This window comes from Gadus morhua, chromosome 22 (genome assembly GCF_902167405.1).
Source record: "Gadus morhua chromosome 22, gadMor3.0, whole genome shotgun sequence".
NCBI lineage: Eukaryota > Metazoa > Chordata > Actinopteri > Gadiformes > Gadidae > Gadus > Gadus morhua.
This window is the reverse complement of record NC_044069.1, coordinates 2,843,224-2,856,329: the sequence shown is the minus strand read 5'-3', so window position 1 is coordinate 2,856,329 and position 13,106 is coordinate 2,843,224. Positions and strand designations below refer to the sequence as shown.

The following is a 13,106-nucleotide window of genomic DNA, read 5'->3' as shown; positions in this document are numbered from 1 at the left end:
CTATTTAGATTATTTGTCAGGAGATTTTGTTATTATTGTCCGAGTCTGGTTTTAACTAATGCTGGGCTTACACCAAAAGTTTTTCACAGTCACAGACTAATAACTGCAAGAGAGGATTTAGCGTTGGTTCATGTGTGATATTTAACAAGGGTTTTGTAGATATGTAGATATGAGGGGTGGAGATGCAGCGACCACAAGAGGTCGGTTTATTTCCTGTTCGGGTTTCACACCTTTCTTGTCAGCAGCACGAGAGACACAAACGTGAAAAACAAAAAACTGTACTATTATTCGGATGTATGTACTTGATCAAATTGTTTTAATCAAGTACATACAGGGTTCTTCCCGTTCGTCTCGTCCCACCCCTAGTGCTGACAATGTAGTGGGCTACATTATCCCCCCCCTACATTATATTCTCGAGCCGGATTACACAGTGCCATATCGCCAAACTAGGGCTGCGGCTGGAGAACATGTACAGCAAAGCAGCGGCCTCCCGCCGTGAGATCCTGTCGGAAAAAAGTGGCCGTCACCAACGATGCTTGGAGCCTTGGACAGCATTGATTACGGAGTCGTAGGCCTACGTGACCAGGGGCCTGTACTACGAAGCTCGATTAGAGGGTTAGCGAGGTATGTTGAGCTGAAAGCCTGGGTTAGCTGTTCCACGAAAGTCGATCTCTTTAAGCGTCGCTGTATCACCATGGTGACTTATGCTTGCAACCAAACCTCTGGAGGTTTGGTTGCGAGGTTTGGTTGCGAACTTCAAGAACTTCAAGTCCTGTATTCAGATCAGGACTTGCAGGCCGACAGGGGAAAGCAATGTGGTCTTTTTTTGGTGTTCCTTCAAGACGTTGAGTTGGACAGTGCAATGCCTCAGCTTTTCAAAATGTTCTCATTAGTGGCAACAATTGGAACTGCATCTGTAGGTGTAGAAAGGAGCTTCTCCTGTTTAAAGCGTCCCTACACCCGTAACACAATGGTCCAAGGCCGTTGAAGCAGCCTAGGTCTGCTGGCCATTTAAAGGACACTGGTCAAGTCACTGGAAAAGACAGCTAGTTGGTATGACAGGGGCCTACATGAATGTGAGGCAATGTTGTAAAACACTTTGGGTGGCCAATGGCTAGAAAAAGTGCTATATAAATGCAGTCCATTTACATTTACATTTTATAGGGATAAACATTAACACATTTCTTCTACGGGGGATTGATAAAGTTGTATCTATCGAAGAGAAAGAAAACCTTGTTGCATTGGCCTACTACAATGGACAGAATGCCACATAAATATATAATTATGCTATCTGGAAGCCGTTTGTGGACAGGAAGTCATGTGGCTTCTGAGGTTATCAGAACAACACTGACACTGAATTGGCCGGCGATCCGCCAATGAGACATCAGAATCAAAAGTATGATGTAATCTGGTAAAAATGTATGGAAATAGATCTAGATAAAGTGATAAATATCTTGTTGAAGAGCGGCCCAGAGCACAGAGAGAGAGAGACAGACAAACAGACAGACAGACAGACAGACAGACAGACAGACAGACAGACAGACAGACAGACAGACAGACAGACAGACAGACAGACAGACAGACAGACAGACAGACAGACAGACAGACAGACAGACAGACAGACAGAAAGACAGACAGACAGACAGACAGACAGACAGACAGACAGACAGACAGACAGACAGACAGACAGTTATCCAGAATTGGGGTCAATCCGTGGTCTGACCGCCTGCAGAAGGAGAAGGATCAGACGTGTGACAGTTCCACCGTGTGACTCTGGCTCCAGGTACTCTGAGGGACAGACGTGTGGCTCCTGAGGACGGACGGACTCACAGCAGAAGGTAGGTCCTGGCCTCCTCATGGTCCACGAGGGACGGGGAGCCAGTTTGTTTACCTACGTTGTTTATTTACGAATGTGGTTGTTTGTTTACCCATGTTGTTATTTACCAATGATAGTTGTTTGTTTACCCATGTTGTTGTTTGCCCATGTTATTTGTTTACTCATGTTGTTGTTTACCCATGTTGTTTACCCATGCAGTTGTTTACACCTGTTGTTTGTATATTCATGTTATTGTTTGTTTACCCATGTTGTTGTTTACCCATGTTGTTCTTCTATGTTCCGTTCTATAACCTGTTCTATTAACATGATGTCTCTTCTATGTTCTATAACCTGTTCTATTAACATGATGTCTCTTCTATGTTCTGTAACCTGTTCTATTAACATGATGTCTCTTCTATGTTCTGTAACCTGTTCTATTAACATGATGTCTCTTCTATGTTCTATAACCTGTTCTATTAACATGTTGTTCTTCTATGTTCCGCTCTATAACCTGTTCTATTAACATGATGTCTCTTCTATGTTCTATAACCTGTTCTATTAACATGAGGTATATTCTATGTTCTGTAACCTGTTCTATTAACATGATGTCTCTTCTATGTTCTATAACCTGTTCTATTAACATGAGGTATATTCTATGTTCTGTAACCTGTTCTATTAACATGATGTCTCTTCTATGCTCTTGTCATCAAGTTCCTCTGAAATACCTTAGAGGACTTATTCATCCTGTTTCCAGTAGCACATGTACACACAAGTGGTCATACACACACACACACACAACCAACCACACACACACACACACGACCACACACACAAAGATATATATACGCATTCACTCTCACACACCCACACTCAACCACATGAATAAACTCACAAGCATTCAGTCTGTCTCCCAGCCACTAGCTCTCTCTCTTTCTCTCTCTTCTGCAGGCGGTCAGACCATGGACTGACACAGAATACTGGATTAACTTCCTTTGTCTGTCTGTCTGTCTGTCTGTCTGTCCCCCTCTCTCTCTCTCTCTCTCTCTCTCTCTCTCTCTCTCTCTCTCTCTCTCTCTCTCTCTCTCTCTCTCTCTCTCTCTCTCTCTCTCTCTCTCTCTCTCTCTCTCTCTCTCTCTCTCTCTCTCTCTCTCTCTCTCTCTCTCTCTCTCTCTCTCTCTCTCTCTCTCCCTTTCTCTATTAGAAGTTGGGGTGATTGGACTCTATTCTGACTTTTTGACTAAAGAATCACATGACATGACCTTATTTATATATTTTCCACGTCTAAATTCGTCTTTTATTTTGAACCCAAGAAAGCGATAGCTGACCCACTGGTCAACGACCCCAGAGACTTTGTGTGTAACGCTCAATCATTTGAAGTTTCTTAAATGTACCCTCATTTATCATGGCGTCTACATTTTTAGGACCTTTATCTTGTTATATTTTCAGTGGACATGTTTTTTGACTTATTCTGTTTTTAAATCCAGTCTCTTTAAATTTACCGTTGACATTCCTGCTCACACCGGAATGTACAGTCTTGGATTCAAGAAGTCATGTTTTATCTTACATTCTACTTTCTACCTCTTCACATGTGCTCCCCCTTTATCTTCCTTCTTTCCTCTCTCTTTCTCCTCTCTCTCTCTCTTTCTCCCCCCCTTTTTCTCTCTCCCTTTCCTCTCTCTCTGCCTCTGTCTGTCTCCCTCCCCCCTTTTCTCTCTCTCTCCCTCCCCCCTTTCTCTCCCTTTCCTCTCTCTCTCTCTTTCTCCCCCCCTCTCTCTCTGTCTCTCTCCCCCCCCTTCTCTCCCTTTCCTCTGTCTCTGTCTCCCTCTCTCTCCCCCCCCTCTCTCTCTCTTTCCCCCACCCCTCTCTCTCTTCCCCCCCCCCCCCCCCCCCCTTCTCTCCATTTCCTCTCCCTCTGTCTCTGTCTCCCCTCTCTCTCTCTCCCAGCCCTCTCTCTCCCATGTCTCTGAACGTGTCCTCCCCCCCCCTGGTGGTGAGGGGCGGTATGGACGTGGACTCGGTCCTGAACTGGGTGTCCGTGGTCTTCGACCTGCTGACCGTGGGTCTGGGCCTGACTGGGAACGCCCTGGTCATCTGGGTGGCCGGCTTCAAGCTCAAGGTCTGCATCCTGTCCTTACCGTACCTTACCGTACCTTACCTTACCTTACCTTACCTTACCTTACCTTACCTTACCTTACCTTATCGTACCTCACCTTACCTTACCTTACCTTACTTTACCTTACCTTACCTTACTTTACCTTACCTTAACACACCTCGAGGTCTTTCTATTTACCATACCTTACCTCACCTTATCTTACCTTACCTCACCTCACGATTAGCATGCTAACCCTGGCTACCTGGGCGTTGATTGTTTGTTGTTGTTCATCATCACCATGCTAACCCTCACTACGCGCGTTGTTTTTTTGTTGTTGTTCATCATCACCGTGCTAACCCTGGCTCTGCGAGCGTTGATTGTTTGTTGTTGTTGTTTATAATCACCATGCAAACCCTCATTACGCGCTAGTTGATTGTTTGTTGTTGTTGTTTATGCTCACCCTGCTACCCCTCACTACGCGCTGTGGCAACCCCGATCGTCGGCGGCTGAGTTTTCCAAAGGAGACGCTCCAAACAGGGTTGCGGGTCAACGGTTTTATTTCGTTCACCTCACGTGTAAAAAGGTAAAACAAAAGTCAACATAAGTTCTTCCTCTTAGGGGGTTAAAAGGGCCGTCTCCGGGTCTGGTCCTGCTGCGAGGTCGGCGTCTGTATCGCTCCCGTCTTCTCCCACTCATTCCTGGGGGGGGGAAGCGTGTTGGCATTAGGCCCCGTCCACACGAAGCCGAAACAGGCGAAACCGTTACGGTTTCGATCTATCCGGTTTCGGAGTATCTCCGTAAAGACGGAGTCAAGCGAAACCGGGTAGATCTGTAGAAACGCTGTAGTATACATTCAAGGCCCATAAGGGGCGCTGCTTCTGCTACAGAAATCCTTGCTGTTCTGAGTACTGAGACTCCGCGGGCTTAAGAGTCATTGGCTAGAGGGTCGAGGGGTGGGGCGATGACGTCATGGTTTGCGGTTTCAGTCGGTTTCAGCCGTACACACGAATCCAAAACGAAACCGGGTAGATTTGAAACCACCTCCGAGGGTGGTTTCAGAAGTTTGCGGTTTCGGTCAGCGGATTCGCCGGCTTCGTGTGGACGGAAGGCCGAACCATACAAGACCTTTGCGGTTTCGCCATGAAATCGGCTTCGTGTGGACGGGGCCTCAGTCTGTGTTTGTGCTATCTCCCCCTACCGCGTCTCTCCAACTCGGCTGTCTCTCACTCGGCTCCCTCCCGGCACGAGCCCCATGGCTGAGAGAGCCGCGAATGAGTGGAGAAGCAGGCTCTTTAAGCTGCTTCTCCACCGGCTCCTCAGGTGCTCTTCATCTTCTTACTTGGCAACGGCCGGGTTGCCACAGCGCGTTGATTATCTGTTGTGGTTGTTTATCATCACCATGCTACCCTTCACTATGCGCGTTGATGGTTTATTGTTGTTGTTTATGCTAGCCATGGGCCCCGTTTCACGATAACGATGCATCCACGCTCGTAGGATCATTCTTACGATGGATCTTGCGATCCATCGTAAATTTCTTTGGAGCGTTTCCCGAAACTCCTCTTAAAGGGACACTGTGTAAAAATTACTCCCATCTAGTGGTACAATTGTATATTGCCTTCAAACTAATAGTGCTCGCTTGTTCAAAAGCTACGGTGGGAGGTATGTTCCAAGAAGCTGTGTCATGACATCCAATACTACCTCATCGAGTCATTCGAGTGATGATGAGGTTCGTTTGAAGGTTTCATTGAATCATTAGTGTAAGCTAATGATGCATGAGTAATTATTCCTCGAGCAAGATAGTGAATTATTTCAGTCATCATTCACGCTGGCTCAGAGTGAAAACGCGTTTGCATTTCCTGTACCACGTAGTGCTTTTTGTCCCTCTCGGCAGTTCATAGACCGGAAGAACATGGAAGCCTCCATGAAGCTTACCCGTCCTATGTAATTACATATTAATTATTCTTCGCTCAGGAAGATAAGTGAGATTTTTGGCAGAGATAATTTTACACCAATGAGGACTTATTCATGAATTAATACGTTGATTTGAGGTAATAAATCACTTAAAATATTACACAGTGTCCCTTTAACATGAACGCGTACATTTATCTTAATTTGCTGATTTCTGAAACGACTTTCTGAGCCGACTTTATCTGATTCCGCATAAGGTTTAATTGATTGGCGCCCACTCTCTACTCTAGAATATTTGTAGACATTAAAAATGCAACGTTCCATAATTCAAACACAGAGGCTAGGTATTTACAAACTCGACCCGATTAGGAGAGCTTGGCCTAGACCCTGCTCATATAGTTGGGCAGGATGAAGTAGACTATAGGTCTTTCTACACTGCCGAGCCGGTTCGGTCGAGGCTTGGCACGCCCGGCGATTGCACCGTCTTATCTCGAGTTTCCTGTGTAAAACCAAGGGGGTCAAATCCCCCGTTCATCACAGCACAGGCTTTCTTGGTTCACTGGAGAAGGCGGGGCTGCGCACGGAGTCTCTAACCTCTTTAGAATAATTTGTATTATTGCATACTCCCGAATGTTTTAATTTTTTTAAGAATGTAGACACCCGCATGCAATAATGAGTTCACGTCTGAGTGTAGACTACAAACGCGATAAACTATGTTCAGGGATGTTCGTTACTGTGAACTTTATCACCGCCTCACCGAAGCGCCTACCGTGCATAATGCAAACAATCGCAACAAAAAACGCCTGCAGAAATTCTCAGACACCCACCGGTCTCAGCAGGATGCATGTCTACAGTAGCCTATGTCTTCTGTCATTGATCAATATGAGGACATTTTAACCACGATGGTTGAATTAAAATCAGAGGGAGACAGCAAGTGCAGCTCCAAAGGAACCTCCCACACAAGAGCAATGGAATCATTAGCTTTTATTATATGCCTTGTGACTTGGCGTTTGATCGCTACATTTCGGCTGCGCATGTATTTTTGGAATTTTGAATTGCTGCAATAAATTATGTTGTTGGGTTCTAACATGTCTCTATCATTGCTGTTTAAATCGAACAGTAGTCTATGAATAATATATCAGCGGTAACCACTGTTTTTGGTTGCAATATCGCGCCAGCTGGGCATTCCGTGGTATTGGATGTGTTTTAATAAAACACACCCAATACACGGAATATCCGCTGGTGACGCCACATAGGCTATAGTAGGCTAACATACTCTTAGCTTCCTACGAATACCCTGGAGTCCTCGCTAGCTGCGAGCGCTTTCACGATGTTCGTTACCAACGATGCTTTCGGGTAAAGGTGTGAAAACTGTACGATGCTCGTACGACGCACTTCACGATCCACTTAGGCTAACGATGCTTTCAGGAGACGGTACCCTGGCTCCGCGAGCGTTGATTGTTTGTTGTTGTTGTTTATGATCACCATGCTAACCCTCACTACGCGCACGTTGATGGTTTGTTGTTGTTGTTTATGCTCACCATGCTAACCCTTGCTCCGCGCGATTGATTGTTCGTTGTTGTTGTTGTTTATGCTCACCATGCCAACCCTGGCTCCGCGGGCCGCCCCCCAGCCGAACGTGACCAACGTGTGGCTGGTGAACCTGGCGGCGGCTGACCTGGTCTTCTGTCTGACCCGGGTTCTGACGCTGCTCAAGAAGCTCTACTTCGCCGGCTGGCCCTTCGGCGTCTTCCTCTGCAAGTTCAACGGCTTCTTCAAGTACGGCAACATGTTCTGCTCCGTCTTCCTACTGGCCGCCATCAGCCTGGACCGCGCCCTGTGCGTGTGGCGCCCCGTCTTCATGCGCCGGCACCGCACATTGCGCGCTGCCCGGGTCGTTGCAGCGCTGGTGTGGGCGGCGGCTGTGTCCTTCAGCGCCCCCTACTTCGCGTACCGCCAGGTGTACCTGGACAAGCGCAACGAGACCAAGTGCTCGCTGGAGGTGAAGGAGGCGTCCGCCGGGGACAACACGGCCAAGCTGGTGCTGTACTCCATCCGCTTCGTGTGTGGCTTCCTATTGCCTTTTATGGTCATCCTGGCGTGCTACGTCCTGGCCGGCGTCGGCATCCGACGCCGGCGCCTCTCGGGGAAGTCCCGCACGCTGCGGATCCTGGCCTCGCTGGTGGCGGCCTTCTTCCTCTGCTGGGCGCCCTACCACTGCCTCCTGCTGGCCAAGATGGTGAATGGCAAGTTGGTGGCGCTGGACATTAGCCTGACGCTGGCCAAGGGCCTGGCCTACCTCAACAGCTGCGTCAACCCGCTGCTGTACTTCTGCATGGGCCTGGAGGTGCGGGGCTGCGTGCGGCAGGGCCTGGCGGCGGCGTGCGCACGGGGACTGGCGGGCGACGATGGCGACGGGCCTAGCAGCCGGTCCTCGGAGCGCACCGTGGACAACCGCGGCAGCTCCGGCACCGTGAGGCTGAACGCCGCCGCCGCCGCCCAGAGCAAGCACAGGGGGGGTCTGACAGGGGGCGGGGTCTGACAGGGGGCGGGGGAGGGGTCTGACAGGGGGAGGGGTTTGACAGCTCGTGTCCAGAGCTTAACTTCGGAAACCAAGTGCAAAAGAAATCTGAATTCTTCTTCAAACATGATCGTCCTGTCAGCAAGGGTCACAACAGGATGCACAGTTAAAACAACAGCCCCGGGAATTCCTGTGTTATTTTTGGATGTCCGGAACACATCTTTAAGCAATAACAGTGCCAATGTGCCAAAGCGCAGTATTCTGTAGCTATAGCAACAGGTTCATATCGCTGTGTACTGCTTCCTTAATAATTCTTTATCCACTCTGTGTACTTATTGTGTTTGCAGTGGCTGTGTTGCCATGGTAATGTCAGGTATCTGGGGGTATTGTTGGTAGGGCTTTGTTTCCATGGTGATGTCAGGTATCTGGGGGTATTGTTGGTAGGGCTGTGTTTCCATGGTAATGTCAGGTATCTGGGGGTATTGTTGGTAGGGCTGTGTTTCCATGGTGATGTCAGGTATCTGGGGGTATTGTTTGTAGGGCTGTGTTTCCATGGTAATATCAGGTAACCGGGGGTATTGTTGGTAGGGCTGTGTTTCCATGGTAATGTCAGGTATCTGGGGGCATGATGCCATCCTGCTGCTGTTTCCCTCGATCAAAGCCCTCCTATTGGTCTGTGCCAAAATAGTAGAACAACAACAAGTGTTGAGTTTCCGGAGTGTTCCTTGGGTTTCGGTATCACTGAGGGTTTGGTGAGGAGTAGGGGGCGGGGTGGTGGATGTGCTTCTGGGGCCTCAGACCACACGCTGGCTGAGGCTCTGGTCCAGGGGGAACCATGCATGGGAAGTGACTGAGAACAGGAAGTGAAGCCTCTCTCTCTGTCTGGACCCCCCAGGGCTAAACCCCCACACATGACCTCTCTCATTACAGCGCTCCAACTGTCCCTCCAAGGGTGGGTAAAATGCAGCAGGCCTATAAGAGTGTGTAACCTCTGCTAACATCAGTGTCACCACAGTCCCGCTCCAGTGACTGATTAGAATCAATTTAGTGAACTTTGTTGACTCATTAAAATCCAAACTTAAACCCATTTCTTGACTCTCATTTGCTGGCCTCAAGTGAATACAGCGACATGTTCGTACATTGGTTCCATGACGTACCGGATGCAGAAATATTCTTGTTTTTTAGCATTGTTAGCATTGTAACATCATAAGCGAGAGGTCTGAGCGATAGTATGTGTTTTTACTATGTTTTTGTTTTTTCCTCTCTCTCTAAATTCCCTCCAATGGGGCCGGCCAATGGGCTACAGAGGGCTAGCAGTGTGTTGCCAGCATTGACGCATATCATTGGTCCATGTTTGTCATTGTCAATCAATCATGGGCTGACAGGCTCAGAGAGCCCTGACAGTGCTGTCAATCGCGGGAGTCGGGACGGAGCTGAACATGGATAAACGTAAGAAACGCCCGGGTGGCGCTGAAAAACTGCGACTTAAAAAGCTGAAGTCTCTGGTGGTGGAAGCTGCTAAATGTTCTAAATTGACCGACCTATTTGGTGCCGGGGTCAACACCCCAGCAGGTGCTGCTGCGCCGGGAGACGAGCGAGTGGAGGCATATATGCTAAGTAACATTAGCCTGGGGCTAGCTAGGCTACATTTTGAGGCATTTCCAAAATAAAATAGAAAACGTTTTTACATTGAATGTGATGTGACCTAATTAGCTGCATACTTGTGACAACATATTAGCCCAGAGTTGAAGGGCTGTGACTGTTGGTAGTTGTGGTTGATTTTGTTTAAATATGCCGAATTGTAATATTATGTGTTATTATTGTTCAGATGATTTAGCTAAGCTAGCTAACAGCTGCTAACATCAGCAATCTCTTGTTGCCATAGCAACTGCATATATATGTGTATGTTTAAAGGTTTATGTGAAGAAATATACTATATGTGTGATAATATGACAATTGGTCATTCATAAATGACTCTCTATATTCTCTAAAAATGTGTTCACTAATTGTCACTACGTCACAAAAAGGCTACATGGCTGCAAATACTTGTCACTCAGTACACAGATACTGAGTACAAGTTCCGTTTGCTGTTTCTTGCAGGTCATGAATTTGATGAGGAGTGTAGCTGGCTGACTGCGGACGAGGAAGTAGGGCAATATATATATTGCCCTAAATATAACCATAAATAGAGAATATTTTTTTTCGTTTTTTATCTATATCTGTTTGAAAAAGTCTAATGTCTAATATGAGAATGCATCAGACCTGTAATTCATGTATTAGACTTTTTCTCGCAGCTACAGATAAAACAAAATTAAATTCTCTATTTATGGTTTCATAATGAATGAGTCACAGTTAAAACAAATGAGTTTCAGCTCTAATGCTGCTACTGTCTGGAATACGTTTCTATTTCAACAAGGTCTCACAGGAATCCGTGAAATGACTACGGTCGGACGCTTAACTCGAAATCCGTGGCCACATCACGGAAACACGCCGATATCCGTGTGTGAGCCACAGAATAACAGTGTCATTTACTTGCATTGGAGCAACTTCCGTGGACACAACAAGGACAATTTAAGTGTTTCAGTGAGACCACCCCGGGTTTTGAGTTAAGCCCCCGTGGTCGACTCGCTCGTTGAAACGGGGATCCGTGTGTGAGCCACGGAACATCAGCGTCATTAACTTGCATTGGAGCGAATTCCGTGGCCACATCACGGAAATCGGCGTGTTTGTGTCCGTGATGTGTCCACGGATTTCGAGTTATTCGTCCGTAGTCATTTTCACAGCGTTCAACAGCGTGGCCACTGAGTGACATGTGTAACGTAACAGCCAATCAGCGTTCAACCGGCCAACTCAGTGCAGTGCAGTCCGGGGTGAACTGCAGCATGGAGGAGAAAGTGATTGTTGCCTTTTGCGACTCCCGGAGCTCTTTATATAATAGTATATAATAGTCACAGACTAAAAACTGCAAGAGAGAATTTAGCGTTGGTTCAAGTGTGATATTTAACAAGGGTTTTGTAGATCTGTAGATATGGGGGTTGGAGATGCAGTGACCACAGGAGGTCTGTTAACTTCCTGTTCGGGTTTCACATCTGTCTTATCAGCAGCACCAGAGACACAAACTTGAAAAACAAAATCAAGAAAAAGCAACAACTGCTATTTGCAGTGCTGTACTATTATTCGGATATATGTACTTGATCAAATTGTTTTAATCAAGTACATACAGGGTTCTCCCCGTTCGTCTCGTCCCACCCCTAGTGCTGATAATGTAGTGGGCTGGTCTGGACAGAAAATGCCAGGGCTGAATTTTTGTCCCAGTCCACCCCTGCCTCTGACCCCACTGCCTCGACCTCCAAGGCGTTTTGTAATGAGTATGTATTCATGTATTGGCAATGGACATAAATAATTGTCTGGCTAATCAAATGTGAAATGATTGAGTGTAAATTAATTGTTTCATTTTTAGTTGAAGGTACAAACCTTATTTTGGAGGAGCCGCCGACAATCAATCTCCAATCAGAGGTATATAACTATCAAAGCAAAGTGTCATGTATTCTTCAAAATGTTAAATTTTTGGAAAGAATGTCCTATAATAGGTTTCCCTGATTCTTGCAGGAGACTGTCGCCCTGTGACTCCAGGGCGACTATGGAGGTGATTTTTCGTAACAATTCTCACAGCTATAATATAAATAAAAAATGCCGAGGCCTAATTTTGTCACTGACATGGCGGGTATGTAAGGGATATGGGCAACACGGCACTTGACTATCCAAGGTTAATGTACGTTGAACGTGGGGCCACCTTTGTACTTGAAACACAGAACCACTGCGCAACAGTAAGTGCACGGATTCTTTGTGTAGCATTGCCCACATACGGTCCAACAAGGACGATCAAATAACGAAAACCCTCTGATGAGAATCTGTATCTCTGATAAAGAATATCGTCAGACAATGCCAAGGGATCGATTCTGTCCCGAAAAACCCTCTGTCTCCGGAGAGACACCTGTACGATAAGTGCGCCGTGGTCCACGGTAACACCTACAAATGGTGACGCCATTATCGGAGGAGGGGCTAGGAAGCTGCGCACGCCGATTTAAGTAGCCGATCTCCGGGTAGATTAAGCTGAAAACCTGCTCCCGAAAAGTTTGGTTGCGAGCATAAGTCACCATGGTGATACAGCGACGCTTAAAGAGATTGTTTGAGCTCAACATATCTTGCTACCCCTCTGATCGAGGTTCGTAGTACAGGCCCCAGGCCATGGGTCACAACCATCATCCCTCTGCAATACACCGGTCCATCAGCACCTCTACACTGCAGCCTTTGCCTGGTGGAACCCAGTGGAGTAAGAAGAGGTTTAATCAAGGAACTACCGTTGACATATTACACAACGTGCGTGTCTTCTGCTCGGTTCCGTTTCCAGCCAATGTGTTTTGTTACTTCCTGTTTCCTGTCGTAAACAGGAAGCCTCTTGCATGGGTCTGTTTTATTGAAGCCCCCAGGAACAGTGCATACTTCCGCAATCCACCAGTGCTCAGCGGCCAAGCCTGGTATTGCAGCTGTTTAAGCGGGCTGTTGACGGGTCCCTCGATTCAAGGGACCAAGAAGTAGGTATCTCCTTTCACTCCAATACAAGTGGGGAACAGGAATGTGTCTCCGCAAAAAATGTCTGGATATCAATCAAAGGCTCATAATTATCTTATCTTATAGACTGGTTCAGCTGCTGCTCAATAACTCTCACGGTCCTCTGCTTGCGATCATTGTGATTCACCATATATTGA

General features: G+C 47.0%; 1 protein-coding gene across 1 annotated transcript; it reads left to right on the top strand.

Annotated features, from left to right (window-relative positions):
- The first annotated feature begins 1,619 nt into the window (after positions 1–1,619).
- On the top strand, positions 1,620–9,483 carry LOC115535462 (C3a anaphylatoxin chemotactic receptor-like). Its single transcript, XM_030346710.1, has 3 exons — positions 1,620–1,838; positions 3,761–3,932; positions 7,450–9,483. Exons 2-3 carry the CDS (start codon positions 3,774–3,776, stop codon positions 8,356–8,358), a joined length of 1,068 nt encoding a protein of 355 aa, XP_030202570.1. The 5' UTR covers positions 1,620–1,838; positions 3,761–3,773; the 3' UTR covers positions 8,359–9,483.
- The last annotated feature ends 3,623 nt before the right edge of the window (positions 9,484–13,106 follow it).

What these genes read in the sequence shown, in the direction of transcription:
- LOC115535462 (XM_030346710.1), top strand. Translation starts at nt 3,774, where the DNA reads ATGTCTCTGAACGTGTCCTCCCCCCCCCTGGTGGTGAGGGGCGGTATG. An exon ending in TGGCCGGCTTCAAGCTCAAG is followed by an intron (nt 3,933 to 7,449) that starts GTCTGCATCCTG and finishes GCCGCCCCCCAG; the next exon opens with CCGAACGTGACCAACGTGTG.